Below are 15,308 nucleotides of genomic sequence, written 5' to 3' on the forward strand. Positions count from 1 at the left end.
AACAACAACATCAACAACATCAACAACAACAACATCAACAACAACATCAATATGAATTGCAAGACGGAACAGTGGCATGGCATTTAGTTATATTACAATAACATCAATAGAGACTAATGATAGGTATCACTTGAGACACAAAGCAATTTCCAGTACTGAGTAATATGACAATTTTTATCACACGTCTTTTCTAAATAATTGTGCACATAGTACAGTAGATAGGGGTCCATAATGAGCTATGTTTAAGTCTTACCCCATATTGGTATAGTGGGGGTTAAAACGTAATTAAGAGGGAGAGAAGTATGGGGAAAAAGAAGAATTGAGAAGTAATAACTAAGAAAAAGAAGGAGAAGAAACAAACTGACAACATCCACCCTTTAAAAAAAAAAGAAAAAAGAAAGAAAAGAAAAGAAAACCAAACAAATAAACAGTAAAACACGAGAGTTTATAGCTCCAAGATCTAGTGTACAGAGCCAATTTCAACAGAGCATAGAGTGCGCACGCGCAATTGATTGCCATAGCAGACAGTAAACTGTGTGTGTTCGCGGCTGAATTGACCCCGCTACCCGTGGCTGGTAACGTTACAGGGAAATTTGTCAGCAACATTTGATTTCGAAAGGATTTGAAAGCAAGTGGTGAGATACGTTTAATATTTCCATAGTTAATGGGAGGAGGGTAAATTTCATACTTATTTTAAAAGCCAATATCAATAGAATGCATCTAGTTTTCCCCGGATAGCGGTAATGGTGATTACAGTCCCATACGTTGATATTTGTGTAATGTTACACTGCCATTTGAACGCAATGTTTACATTCGCATTCGTCATTCGGCCAAACCGTTAGCCAGGCCAGCTAGACACTGTGCGCAGTCTAGAAAAAGTGCTGTGCTGTAACGATAATTGTGTTTAGTTACATTCGCTCTGAAGATATAAAAAAAACGTGCTTCAAAGATAGTTTGCATTTACTGAAATTGACATTGAGCCTTATCTATGGTTTTTATGCGTATGTTAGGCTTTTAATTTTATAGCAAGTGCAGTGTCACCACCAAATTGCCCACACCAGGGGCTGTGCTGTGACTGTGTAGACGATTGTGTAGTGCTCTCCTAAGACAAGCTCTGTGTCTTCGTCTGTGAGTAAACAAATACTGTATAGCCATATATTTAGTGAGTCTACATTTTCGCAAATCGAGACTTCCCGACGATTTCGCTAACGTTAGTGGTTAAATTCGGGATTGTGGAGTACTGTACTGTATGGAAAGCACTCCCATTGTCATCGACAGTCACCGGACACTGGCATCACAAACAAAGACTCCTTCAAAGCAGCAATCCTTCACCACATCCAAGATAAAAGCAACTAGATTCTAAACTTCTCTCTCCGCGCAATAAACACCAGTGCACCCCCTGTCTGGTTGGCCCCTACTTAGGGGTGTTGGACAGTACCATAGAAGAAGAAGAAGAATGTACATGTTTGCAACCGTCACATTCATATCCCTCGGGATCAGAGTCAATATTTTCATGTGTCTTTAATTTCGCGAATAGCGGCTGACTCGTGAAATTTGCGAAAATAAAAACCTTGCGAGATATTTGGTGTACACAGTATTTCAATGTCCTATTATTGAATGTGACACCACCTTGGCTCTACGATTACTTTACTATTGTTAATGTTAGTAGTAAACTGAGATGAGATGTCTAGGCTCTAGTCGACAGTATAGTGCAGTGGGTTGTGCACATGCTACTGTGCTGAAACATGAAAACTCTGCAACTCTATGCACTACAATTATGATATGGGGTTGGGTTGGGTTGCTCTTCTACTGTCAGATGGAAAGGAAACAAAATACTGTACGAGCTGAAATTTTCGCGGTGGTTTTATTTTCGCGAATTGCCTTTGAACTGCGAAAATAACAACGCGTGCATAACTAAGTTCAGTTAGACCCTCGCAACCGCGAAATTAATGACACGTGAAAATGTCCTCAAGTAGCAATTCGCGAAAATATCTGTGCGCGAAAATTTCAGCTCGTACAGTAGGCTCTACACCCACTGTCAATTCGTTCAGAAGACCAACTTGCTTGTTGAAATCATGCATAGTTTAAATTCTACACATTACATCTCAAAGGAAGGTCCCAAGTGCAGTATTTCTGGAACTTAATACTGATTACAAAATCATGTATAGCAACTAACCTGGCAGAGAAAAACTCTCATTCCATCTCTGTAGTCACTATTCAGTTCATTTATGATTGTTCATAGGGAAGATAACAGCCTGCAGGGGAAGTTGACACTGTACATTTTATGTACATATTGTATGTGTAAGATCAACACCAATACTTTTACAATCTGCATTATACATAGAGTGTATGTAGAAGTTTCTGAGGTACACAACTGTAAATATGTGTAACTTTACCACAGTAATGTCAATGCATTATGAACTCAAAGCAGCTCCCAGACTCTGTCCCCACTGATGGACTATACTGATGTACACACTTGTAGACTTATCTATTGTGCAGATTTCATTGTGTCCTTGCAGGGCATGTTCAATTGTCCCATTAACATAAGGTGACCACAGATCTTTACTTTTATTAGCAGAGCCAAAAAAAAAAAGTCCTACACATCATAGCCTAATATGCTACTCTGCATTTATCATTCCAGTGTATGTAGGAATCAATCCAGGCTGAATTAAATGACTGTTCAGACTGGATTTAGGGAAACGCTGATGACAAGATGGCTGACTTGCAGTTCTCTGCTGACGACCTCAATGTAATGCTGGCCCAGATTGTCCAGGATCTGAAAAAGACAATGCTTCATTCTCAGCTAAAGCAAGCAGCTCAGGTTGGTATACGTAGCTCAAAGGATGAAGCATGTTTAGTCAGTTGCTGTGATGCAGTTGATCTTTGACCTCATCATTGACCACATGTGTATAGTGTCTTGATTCAATCTGAAGGCCAAACAGATCTAGATGCTACAAATAGCTTGACATATATAAGGATCTATCTATAAAGTAAAAGATATCAAGTGAATTAGACATATATACCAATTATGTGCATGTGTTCACTGTATACTCTTCTCCTTAGTGCAAATAATGCACCTTTTAGTTAGAGAGGTCCTCTTGTGTTTCAACATGTAACTCTGCCTATTTTGTAATGAGTCTGTAACAAACAATGTTCCATGAAGAAGACCATTGTGTGTCATTATTTGATGTAACTTGGGTCTAGCGTCTGTGAATGCTTGACAATTCTTGGTATTGCCAATGCGCAGAAACTTCTGTGCACGCTAAAGAAAGCTCTGTCACAGATGCACTGTGGGATTCCTCGGTGCCATTGTCACTTCCAGAACTTTGTCTTGTGTGTGTCATAGTTCCCATGCAATTCAATGCAATTTTTGTCTGCTTTTTCTTTCATTGCTGCTTATTGCTTTGCTTAGAATTCAACTGAAAAAGAGTTTAAAATATAAAAATTTTACTAATTTGCAGTCACTAGGTCATTGTTCATTACTGCAAGGCTCCATTGTGCTGATCAAATGATGGAAGACGAAGAAATCTTTAACAAAAAATGGTATATTACCTGAGTGCATATGCAGCCAAAACCAGGGCAAGTTTGTCCCCTGAGCTATCCCATAATGCATCTAAAACGCTTCTCTGTGGATGGCAACTAGTCAGGTGTATTGGCAATATCGAGAATTGGTGGAAGATTGCATGGTCTGTTAGTTGTGATTGTTGTCTCGACCAGGTTGTGTGCAACTACAATCTGTACATGGCACGTCATGGCATGTCATAATGGCCGGTATTATGTGTGGCCCTCTGAGGGTCTGGATGTATCTGGATGTAATCATGGAATACGTTTGTGTCGGATGCTTTAGGAGAGCAATTTGGACGACACTGGAGAAGATTCATATTCGACCGGCTTAGCAAAAACTAGGGCAATAAAGCACCAAAGCTTGTTACCTTTAATAGTTATACTACATTGACATAATTTTTTTCTCACTATATCTGCAGACAGTGCACTCTGATTATAAATATGTCACAGTGATTTTAATCAAAACCATTTCAAATGTACTGTATATCATGAGCCTATGTAACTTGGCAGAATTTCTACTGTGAAGCATCCAGTATATCTCAATGTTAATGATTTCGATTTGCTTGCAATAATTCAATAGTCATTCCCTGAAAACATGGAAATATCTTGTTTTTAATCAATCAGTGAGACACGTCACCCACCCCCTCCCAAAACACAAAGAGAGAGAAAGATATCACAGCCAGTGTAATGTGATGCTAGATATTGCCAGATCATCCCAGATGGTGTGCTCATTCATGTGAAGATCCAAAACCAAATTGTTACCGGCAAACTTAAAACTGATATTAAAATGAGCATGATACTGGCAGAAGTTCATTGCCACTTCAGGCACTGTTTGGTGGCATTTGCATTATGGTCCGTATGTGCGCCAAACCTAAACTTTATTAAGGGGATATATGGGCGCACAGTTTGGGGTGAATGCACGGCAGGTGTGTTGCCGATGAGAAGTGTCAACGAGGTGTGACTAGAGTCGCGTCTGGTTGCACTTCTGAAATGCATGGCTACATATGCCAATATGAGTTGTCGGCAAGTTATTTCCTTTTGGAAGTTTCTTAGTTGGCCTTAGCAAACTACAGCAGTTCAAGAACTCAGGAATTCTGCTAATATCACACACCCGAGTTCTTCATGGTACAGTTGGAATGAAATGTAATACAGATTATGATTTGTATTCATGAAGTGCGGTTGTATACTTTGTTTGGCATTAAATTGTCAATTTTATTAACTTGACCATAGAAAGAAAGAAGAGGAATCTGTACAAAAAAGACATCATCTCTGATTCACCAGGAATGATCTTTTATAAAGGAGATTTTATTTGGAAGTCCTCTGTAGCAGGTCATGCCTAATTTTAGACCCTGGCATAAAACTGATACTACAATGTAGCTTGTGATGCACTTGTTTTATGATAGGAAAGAAGGCAAGTGTGACATGGTGAGCTTAAATTTGGAATATCCTCCCCCTCCCCCTGTTTTTCTTTTTCTTTTTCTTTTCTAATGCACCACTTGGTACTGATGAGTGTTCATATTATCTATCTTTTAATCTATTTTTTTTTGGTGATATGCACTATACAAATACAGTTTATCATTTAATATTACTGTTATGATCGACCTTAAAGTTGTATCATTCTCAATCCATAACACTATTTAAAGCACATGTTTTCTGTAATTCTGAATTTTTAAGATTGTGCAAATGAAAGGGTGAAAAAAAATCTCTATATATAGGGTATGTAAAGAAGGAGCAGTCCTAAAAAGAAAGCAATGACTTGACAAAAGAGATAATTAATGATATAATGCATACATCTTTTTACTGATTTCAGGTCATCGCAGCCATGCCAGATATTGACATTTCTAACTTGGAAGTAACTGTTCCAGCAAGATTGGCAGAGACCGGTAAGCGTGCATGTGTGCGTGTCTTCAAGCCCTGTTCTTTTCTACTTGAAGACTGTTGCCGACCTCCAGCAAGCAAAAAAAAAAAAATTGTAGCAACCATCAGTAGCCAATCAATGACCACAGCCAGGGTGCTACATAAGCATTTGCCCGATTGCTCGGGGCAAGCGAAAATCAAATTCGGGCAAGTGCTTTGAACAATGAGAACAAATGCTTGCCCGAATTGAGCAAGCAAAAAGTTTTGAAGCCGCCTTTTTTTCCCCTAATAAATTTCCTAAACAAACCCACAAAGTTAACCATACAGAAGCCCGGAGATAATGGCTGTTCAGTGGTGCAACATACTTTATATTTCATTTCAGCAACTTTTTAACACTGACGTGAAGAAGTCCCAATGCAATGCAACGGCAGCACTTGATCGGACAGAGTTTGTTAGAAGCTACTCCATTGTATTTAAGCGTGAGAATCAATTTGTGCTGTTTATTCAAATGATTGTGTTTTTATTAAAGGGGCATTCCAGACGATTTTCATAATTTCACATCATGCAGTACATAAATCGACATCTCCATGTATAGATTTGTGGAATTTATTGTAGTCCTTGAGCAGAGAAACCAATAAACTGAAAATCTTAAACAAATTACACTGAACAGTGTTGATGACATCAGAGCCTCACACATTTCAGAAATGTAGCAGTGTAATTCCATTACAATACCGCTTGATCTCTGAGTTCACCTGTTGAGAATATATGCATGCCTTCTTCTTTTGCTCTGCTTCCTTGAGCCCCAAGTCATGCATTCTTATAGTGAGGCTGCCATGTCATCATCCTTGTTCATTGCAATTTGTTATAAATTTTGAAAACATTCTCAGTCCTCATCCCAATCACTATAAATTCTGAAACTTTGGACCCAGTTTAACTAATTCATAGTTGTTCAAATGCAAAAGTCTGAAAATCATCCGGAGGTCCCCTTTAAACCCTTAACTTGCACATGATTTTCTGTATTATTTCCTTATATCTTGGACTTTCTTTTCAGGCAAGTAAAATTAATGTTGGGGCAAGTGTTTTGCAGCAAATTTGAAAATCTGCTTGCCCAACCAGGCAAGTGGTAAAATAAAGTTATGTAGCACCCTGACAGCCTCAAAATTTTGATTGGCAACTAGTTGGTGACCAAGCTCCAACCAGTTGCTGACCGTTTACAAACCATTTGCTGAGTGGTTACCGAATGCCTTGCCAATATTTGCATTCAACAAAACAACCTGATGATGAATTTGTAGATTGCTTGCTGAAAAGTTTACTTTCGAACAAATTGCCCAATTTCCCTCAAACTTCACTGATGTGTTTCTCAAATTTTAATGCATTCACAAAAATCCACATATACATTTGGGTGTCATTCCCCTATAAAACAAGTGCCATCTAGCAGACAGAACAGCAGCTGCAGCATGTGTTGGAGTTTGCAACAGAGCTTACAAACAAAAATGGTGTATATATCATGCCTTTCTTTGTCCCTTTATTTCCCTTTCCAGTCTTTTCTCTGAATCAATGTCACAGAACATTACAATATATTGATATTCTAGACTGATTGAACATTACAATGCCTTTTACTGCACTTCAGGTTTAATGATATTTCTTCAAATGAGAATAGAAAGGCAGGCATTCTCTTCCTTTTCTTTTATAAGTTTTTAGAAAAGTGATGCCGTACTTCTCAAACTTTCTCCAGGCCATGAAATTTGCTTTTGTCTGTCTGGCTTCTCCAGTTTTTCATGGGAAGTAAAAGAATTCCATGGGGGTAGCTCAGAATGCAATGCCTTAGGGGATGTATGTACTTGAAAGTGACTACATGTTTCCTTCTATGAACTCCACATTTACTCCTCAAGCGACATAATGTCTGTTTGTTCAGTCTCTCTAATTTCAAAATACTGCAGAATCTGCTTCTGTTTGTTTGTTTGTTTGTCTTTTCCCCTCCTCAAGGTCTGGTCCAATTCTTCGATATTTGTGATGAGTTGATTACTTTATTAATCAACTGATTAAATCCAGTGAAAGTTGATTACATTAAAAGTCAAGGTCAAAGTCTCAATTTTCATCTGCTGTTTTGCAGTTGAACCCAAAATATGTACTTGGCATGATTTCATTAAGTAATTCAGTGCATGAATTTTGTGTACAGAGCAACAGGCTGATTGTATTAACAGGACAGACATTGGTGTCTTACCAATGGAGATAGAATGCACATAAAAATGCCAACACTTGTTGAATGACTGGTAAGCAGATATTACATTACATTGCACTTAGGCCAGATGATATCAGATGAATATTGCAATGTTTCATTATCTCACAGAGAAATGTAGTGCTAAAAAATAGATTTTTTAAACTTTCCAAACAAGAAAACAGTTATAGCTCAGGTTGAAAAAGAATTTTGAGACATAAAAAAATAGAAAATAGAGAGGATACACAGCATTAAATAAAAAAGAAAAAAAGGAAAGAAAAAAGAATTGAAAAAGAAAATGTAGTACTCTGCTGTAGCCTGTGTATCTTTTGCTTAAAACAGAATACATGTATTTCAGACTTCAGTATGTGGGGCTGATCTTGTTTATTTTTATGCCTCCACCACGAAGTGGTGCTGGAGGCATTGTTTTCGGGTTGTCTGTCCTTTCGTCCTTCCGTCCCTAATCAATTTTGTGGACAGCGTAACCCCAACCCCCCCCCCAAAAAAAAAAAAAAATGTTTGAGGTATCATAATTAAACTTGCTATAATTATATATGAGGGGGTGAAGGTGTGCTTATCAACTTTTGGGTGCAGATGCTCAAGGTCAAAGGTCAACCAAAATTTCACTATTTTCCCTATATCTATGCAATGCCTGAAGGTATTTTCTTGGAACTTAGTGTATGCATGTACTACCCAATAAAGATTCTTTGGTGAGAGTTTGGGGTCATAAGGTCAAAGGTCAAAAGTCAAGTGAAAGTGTTCAAATTTCACTTTTTTCTCTTTATCTCGGAAACGGTTCAAGGTATCTTCAAGAAACACAGTACATTTGCATGTACTGACTGGCAGTGATTATCTAGGCATTTTTGGGGTCATGTAGTCAAAGGTCAGGGTTAAAAGGTCGAGATCAACTCTTCAGAATTTCCCTTTTCCCCTCATATATTATGCAATGCCTGCAGTATTTTTTTTTTGTGTGTGTGTGGAAACGTGGTGTATGCATGCATTAGCCAATAGAGATTCTCTGGGAAATTTTTTTTTTTTTTTTTGCCAAAAGGTCAATGGTCAAAAGCTCATAGATCAAGTGAAAGTGCTGAATTTCACTTCTCCATTATCTCTGAAGTGGCTCAAGGTATCCTGAAACTTAGTATGTGAGTGTACATATGCATGTTCTGCCTGACAGTAATTCTCTTGGGAGTTTTAGGGTCATAAGGTCGAAGGTCAAGGGTCAAAGGCCAGGCTAAAATGCTAACAATTTACTATGTAGTACAGAAATTACACCTTTTCTCCAAACCTTGAAAATTACTCAATGCATTTAAAAACTTACGGAAGGGTCAAAAGTCAAGTAAAAGTCCTCAAATGCATGTTATCATTTAGCAATAACCATTCATCCAATTATACCTAGTTCAAGGAAAGTGAACACTCGACACACTTATAGGTATCTTGAAACTTAGTATGTGAGTGTACATTAGTACTGTATTTATGAATGTTCTGCCTGACAGTAATTCTCTTGGGAGTTTTAGGGTCATAAGGTCAAAGGTCAAGGGTCAAAGGCCAGGCTAAAATGCTAACAATTTACTATTTAGTACAGAAATTACACCTTTTCTCCAAACCTTGAAAATTACCCAATGCATAAACTTACAGAAGGGTCAAAAGTCAAATAAAAGTCCTCAAATGCATGTTATCATTTAGCAATAACCATTCATCCAATTATACCTAGTTCAAGGAAAGTGAACACTCGACACACTTATCTTGAAACTTAGTATGTGAGTGTACATATTTATGCATGTTCTACCTGACAGTAATTCTCTTGGGAGTTTTAGGGTCATAAGGTCAAAGGTCAAGGGTCAAAGGCCAGGCTAAACTGCTAACAATTTACTATTTAGTACAGAAATTACACCTTTACTCCAAACCTTGAAAATTACTCAATGCATTTAAAAACTTATGGAAGGGTCAAAAGTCAAGTAAAAGTCCTCAAATATGTGTTATCTTTTAGCAATAATGATTCATCCAATTAAATCTAGTTCAAGGAAAGTGAACACTCAACACATTTGTGACAAGCATGTCATTTTGATTTTTGCCAATTATGTGAAACTGTCATCACACGTAATCAAGATGTACCATAGACCTAGTAGGAGAATCATACATTATGACGGAGGCATACCAGTCGCCATAGCGACATTTCTAGTTACATTCATAATACAATTTGAGGTGATTATATAAAAAATTAATATGCAGCAGCTGACAGGATCATTCCAATGTTGATAAGTATTTTAAGATGGCAATTCTATTTCATGTTATGTTTTTGTTTCTTTTAAAAAAAGAGACTTGAGTAGTTTGAAGTGGATTATGTTCCATGTGCAACATTTTTTTTTTTCACCATCATTCATGAGATTCACATCCTGTTGTGGCAGGCAATTTGATTGGGAAGATAAAAGAACTGCAGACAGTGTAATACGAGTAGTTTACCCCATGATGTTACTCAATAGGTGTCCCTTGTGTATGGATGACAATCGTAATGATTACCTAGCCAGTCCTATCCCCCCAATCCCCCACATTATTGGACTCGACAGTCCCAAGTCGCTGTGCAGCACCCCTGACACTTAGGTCGTTCCTCTTTCCTTCCATCAGTGAAAGAGAAATAGACAGATGGATGGCAAGAGATATGGAGAGACAGAGAGAGAGGGAGCTTTAAGGAGACCTCCATATTATTTCCAGACTTTTATATTTATATATTGAACAACAATAAATTAGTTATACCGAGTACAGAGTTTCAGAATTTATAGTGACTGGGTTGAGGAATAAGAATGTTTTTAAAATTTACAACAAATTGCAATGAACAAGGATGATGACATGGCATCCTCACCATAAGAATGCATGAGTTGGGGCTCAAGGAAGCAGTTTTAACAAAAGAAGATGGCATGCATACATTCTACACAGGTGAACTTGTCAATCAAGTGGTATTGTAATAGAATTACACTGCTACATTTCTGAAATTTATGTGAGGCTCCTATGTCATCAACACTTCAGTGTAATTTGTTGAAGATTTTTCAGAGTATTGGTTTCTGTGCTCAAGGACCACAATAAATTCCACAATGGTGTTGTCGATTTATGTACTACATGATGTTAAATTGTGAAAACCGTTTTTGAACGCCCCTTTAAACCGCTGACAAAGAAGCTGGAAATCTTGCATCCGACAGTTTCGTTGAACTGTTCTGCTTTGTCAGTGATGTTGAACATGGCGGCATCTGCCTTGAATCGTCAATTTATCACTGTAGTGCAGACATGCAATAGACAGCACACCAAAGCTGATCAAAGCTCAGGGGGGAACATTCATGGGATTTTTTTCATACAAACCAAATCAAAGAGACAGGATGACATCGCTCATTTGCATTATGCCTTTGCCCAATAAAGGCAGGAAAGCATGTACATGCTCCAAGTACATGCTCCAATCAAACTAATCTGCCATATGCAAGCCTTGGCCTCCCCTTTATGAAACTTTTGTTCCGCACAGTGCTCTTTTTATTCCTCTGTGCATTCACACGAACCGCGGGATTGCCCTTTTGTTCAATTGTTCTCTTTGTCTCCCATTAATATGGAAAATAAAGTTGTCAGCTACTCCAAGCTTCTAGTCCTGAAGATGGAATTATGGATTAGGTACTAGATGCATGGAGAGCAAACCTAGCCTTGAAGGTATCATGGCCTATTGTATTCTTTACATGCGCCCTTTTGGGCAATTTTGTTATGGATTGCAGATGTCCTGTGATGCAACAAATATTAAAAGCATTTCTATTTTCACTGGAATGGGAAAGAGAAAAGGTATGCGTGCATATGTGTGTGTTGGGGCTGGGGGGGTGGCTGATGTACAAGAGCATTAGGACTTGAACAAGACTGTTAGGACTTGGAAAAGAAAGAAGTCCTGAAGGGATGCAGCTTAGGAAGGTGATAGATGGAGACATACTTTAGGAAAAAGAAAAAGAAGTAGAAACACGTTAATGGAGAAATACCATAGATTGGAAGAAATAAGAGAAGTGCTCTAGGATCATAGACAGGCAGGTTAAAAAGGACGGCAATGAAGGAGAAAAGGAATAGGAGAAGATGGATTAGAAGAATGAGAAGAGATGGGGATGAAGGGGATAGAAAAGATGAGGAAAGAGAAGAAGGTGAAGATGAAGATAATGTTGAAAAAGAAAGAAGAAGACAAGGGGGTGGAGGAGGAAGGGAGGGAGAGAGGTGTTGGAGCAGGGAGAGGACGGATCTAAACAGTGGAAGTGCACTGATGCAAAGCTTTAGACTGAGAAAATCCACCAAGCACAAAGCTGCATGATTAAGCAAACAGGAGAAGCAACTCCATCACCTTAACTGCAATCCATGCCACTACCGTTTTTTTCTTTCATTTAAAGTTTTTTTTTTCTCCATTACAGTGCAAAACAATGAAGAAAGCCTCAAAACCACACTTACTTGATTATATTTTTGTGGTGTTTGAATTCCGCTGGTGTGCTTTCTTTCTCCTTTCCGTGAACTCATTTAATCTTCTTTAAACTTGATACCCATCGTGCTACAGTCCTAGCAATGCATGAAAAGGATTAGAATGTTGGAGAGAACTTCCAGGAGGTATTCCAGGAGGGAAAGGGATGGGAAGGATGAAGAATGGAATGGGGATGACCCCGAGGAAAGGTGTTGCCGTGGTAACAGATATATCATGTGTGTTCGTGCTGGACAAGGGAAGATGGGAGAAAGCGGGAGGGAAGAAGAGAGAAGAAATGTGAAACTTGCACGCTTTGGGCGATTGAATGAGAAGATTACAATTTTGCTACAAAATGTATTGGGTTTGTCTACAGGCAATCAGTTCATGAAGTTAAAATTTATCTTAATTGTCAATCCACGTAAGTTGTGTAAGTGGGCCTCAAGATATCATAGAGGAATGTGCACTAAAAAAAAGCAAGCCATATAGTGGATGAAATATCAATATGAATAGTTGGTATTATGACTATGTTGTAGTTTGAATTACAATGTTTTGGAAAACACTAGGTAAAACTTACCAAAATCCAACTGTACTGTAAAAGTCGAAACTCTCATGTGATTGACGTTTCGTGCTTAACCAGTTTAAGTGAGCTTTACTTGTTTATGTAATTTCACAGAAGAAAGTAATAGTGTTCACATTACTATTAGCTCTCAGAAGTATTTACAAGTGTTTTTTTTAGTATGTCAATTAAATATAATATATGCATTTTTGTAGGCCTTCATTTTAGGTTGTGCCCCCCCCCCCCCCAGAGAACACAAGACAAAACAAAACATTCTCCCATTTGAATCATTCTGCACAGCATTGATATCTACCCTCACTTGTACCTACAGTATAATTGTTCAAGAAATTTTACTTTGAATCTATAATTTAGATTCATATTCATAGTCCCTTCTCTGACAGAAACTATCACAGAACTCTTCTTTTCCTGAGGTAATCCAATTTAAAAAAAAAAAACTTTGCAGTTTTGTTTTGACAAAAATGCACTCAGTTTAAATTTCATTCAAATCACTGGTCCCAGACCAGTGTAATATTCATAACTCTTCTGTAAGGGTGCGTAGGTTGCTGTTGCTTGTTTGTTGTTGTTGTTTTTTTGTTAGTGGTGTTCTTGAGTGAGTGACAAGAACAAAATCAGAAAGAGTGGAAGGGGCAGGTTGTATTTCTAGCGTGTAAAGAGAGTCGTGCATCACAGCCAATTAGTTGTGTCTGCTTCAAGCTATCCTTTGATCTCTCAGGGATGCCAATTTGCAGGAACTCCAAGGAATACACACCTTTCTAGGAAGCCCAGGGCCGCCCAGTAATGCTGCTCTACAGAGAGCCTTGGTTTAATTTTGTTTCTGGTTCGGGCATTGCCAGTGTCCTGCATCTTTCCTTTTGTCTGTTTAGATAGATCCATCATGCATGATTTTTTTATAATCAGTGGGAACATGAGTAGAATATTTAATTCAATTTTTGTTTCTTTCTCTGGTAGAAGGTATTGTGTGGATATGAGAAGAGCATGACAAATCATGGAAACCATTTGAAGATGGTTTGATACTGCAAGATATGTACATGTATGTCCAGTAGTAATTTTTCTCTTTTTTTTTGTATAAACTCTTGGAAACATTTGTTTTTTCTATATTGTGCACATATGTTGTCAAGATTCAAGATTCAAATTATTTTTCATTTCCATCAAATAAACAAGAGAAAATCATATACAATGTATTTATAAGCAGAACATATTTGTAATACATTTAATTGCAAAAACTTAAATTGACAAAATACATGTGAAAATGAGTATGTTGAGCTCACATGCAAAAGATATCAGGTCTTGTATACAGCTGTTTGTTTAATACCAACAAAAATTGGAAGAAAAAAAGGAAATGACAAGAAATTAAACTGCCCCTAGGCAGTATTATATCTTCTAAATTTCTACAATGCTAACTCATTCTCTCTTGTAACACTGTATGTAGCCAATGCCATGTACTGAATGTTAGAGTCTTAATATACGAATGGCACACAGACATGTATGCTCACATTGGTTTAGGGAGCAGTATCTAGTAGGCAGCTGCTCAGATGTTCAAATCTCCCTTCAGAATGGTCGATAATGATCTGAAATGTGATCATGTGGTTTGAAATCAATGACAAAGAGCCAGCTAAGGTCAACACTTCCTGTCTATTCTACCCAGTCTGATAAAAGAAAGAAAAATTTTCTCCCTGGATATAAGAGACAATTATATTTATATGCCATTTCTTTTTTTCCACCAGTAGTATCATTTTTTTTTTCCTGCTAAACTGTTAACAGGCATGATTCATTAAATGACAACAAAAGAAATCATGTTACACAATCCCTGACTTGGTCTTGAAAGAATGCCCCTTTGAATTACCCTCCTGGTTTAAGATGAAAAGCATGACCAGCAGATTATTCCTCTCAACCCAAGGAAGTATTCTTTGTCAGACAGCATCTTATGATACATTAACCCATTGAGGACGAGTCCCGAGTATACTCGGGCAAGTGTCTATGGGAAATGCATGTTGTAGCAAAATCGGCCCTTCCTCAATGGGTTAAAGGTCCTGTGTACCTTTTGGAACAGAGATTTAAAAAAAAATTTAAGATATATGACATTTAATGCATATGTGTAGGTCTGTTGTACCACAAAACATCGTATCTTATAAAATTTTTGTGATAAAGCCTAAAATGTAAGGAGATATCTGTATTTTTCTCCATAAATCGTAACTGTAGACTGTTTATTCTGGAAACATACAAGTATCTATTGTAACTATTCTATATTTAACAATACTTAACTTCGATTTTACCGATTCAGATTGTTACAGTGGTTGTTGATCCCTAACTCACATTTTAGAACTATTTGAAAACACTAATGCTGGGATTTTGTTTCATCGGCAAATGGTAAATTATGCCTTTTAAGGTACAAGTGACCAGGCTGAGACACAGAGAGCATGAGAAAAGGAAAGAGGAACAACCAGAAGCTCACGCAATGTGAACCGATTATGCCAAGCGTGAAATATTCCCCAATGAATATCAGAGTTATCCTCTATCCCGTCAAGAAATCAATTGAAAATGGATTACAGTGCATTAAAAGCTCAAACTGCATCATATTGATGTGGTGTAGCTGTCAAACGGGTAGAGAGTCCTGTAAAGCACACCTTGTA

The 15,308-nt window shown here is 37.7% G+C and overlaps 1 protein-coding gene across 1 annotated transcript in view; it reads left to right on the forward strand.

Annotated features, from left to right (window-relative positions):
* Positions 1–536: 536 nt before the first annotated feature.
* The window catches only part of LOC139737455 (TBC1 domain family member 19-like), a 222,724-nt gene continuing 207,952 nt past the window's right edge, over positions 537–15,308 (forward strand). Inside the window, exons 1-3 of the mRNA XM_071648131.1 lie at positions 537–635; positions 2,642–2,821; positions 5,375–5,447. Of these exons, the coding sequence (XP_071504232.1) occupies positions 2,714–2,821; positions 5,375–5,447 (181 nt within the window). The 5' untranslated portion in view covers positions 537–635; positions 2,642–2,713. The remainder of the gene's footprint in view (positions 636–2,641; positions 2,822–5,374; positions 5,448–15,308) is intronic.

Source organism: Diadema antillarum, unplaced genomic scaffold (assembly GCF_040938485.1).
Source record: "Diadema antillarum isolate AM-2024a unplaced genomic scaffold, OU_Dant_1.0 seq00000693_RagTag, whole genome shotgun sequence".
NCBI classification, from domain to species: domain Eukaryota; kingdom Metazoa; phylum Echinodermata; class Echinoidea; order Diadematoida; family Diadematidae; genus Diadema; species Diadema antillarum.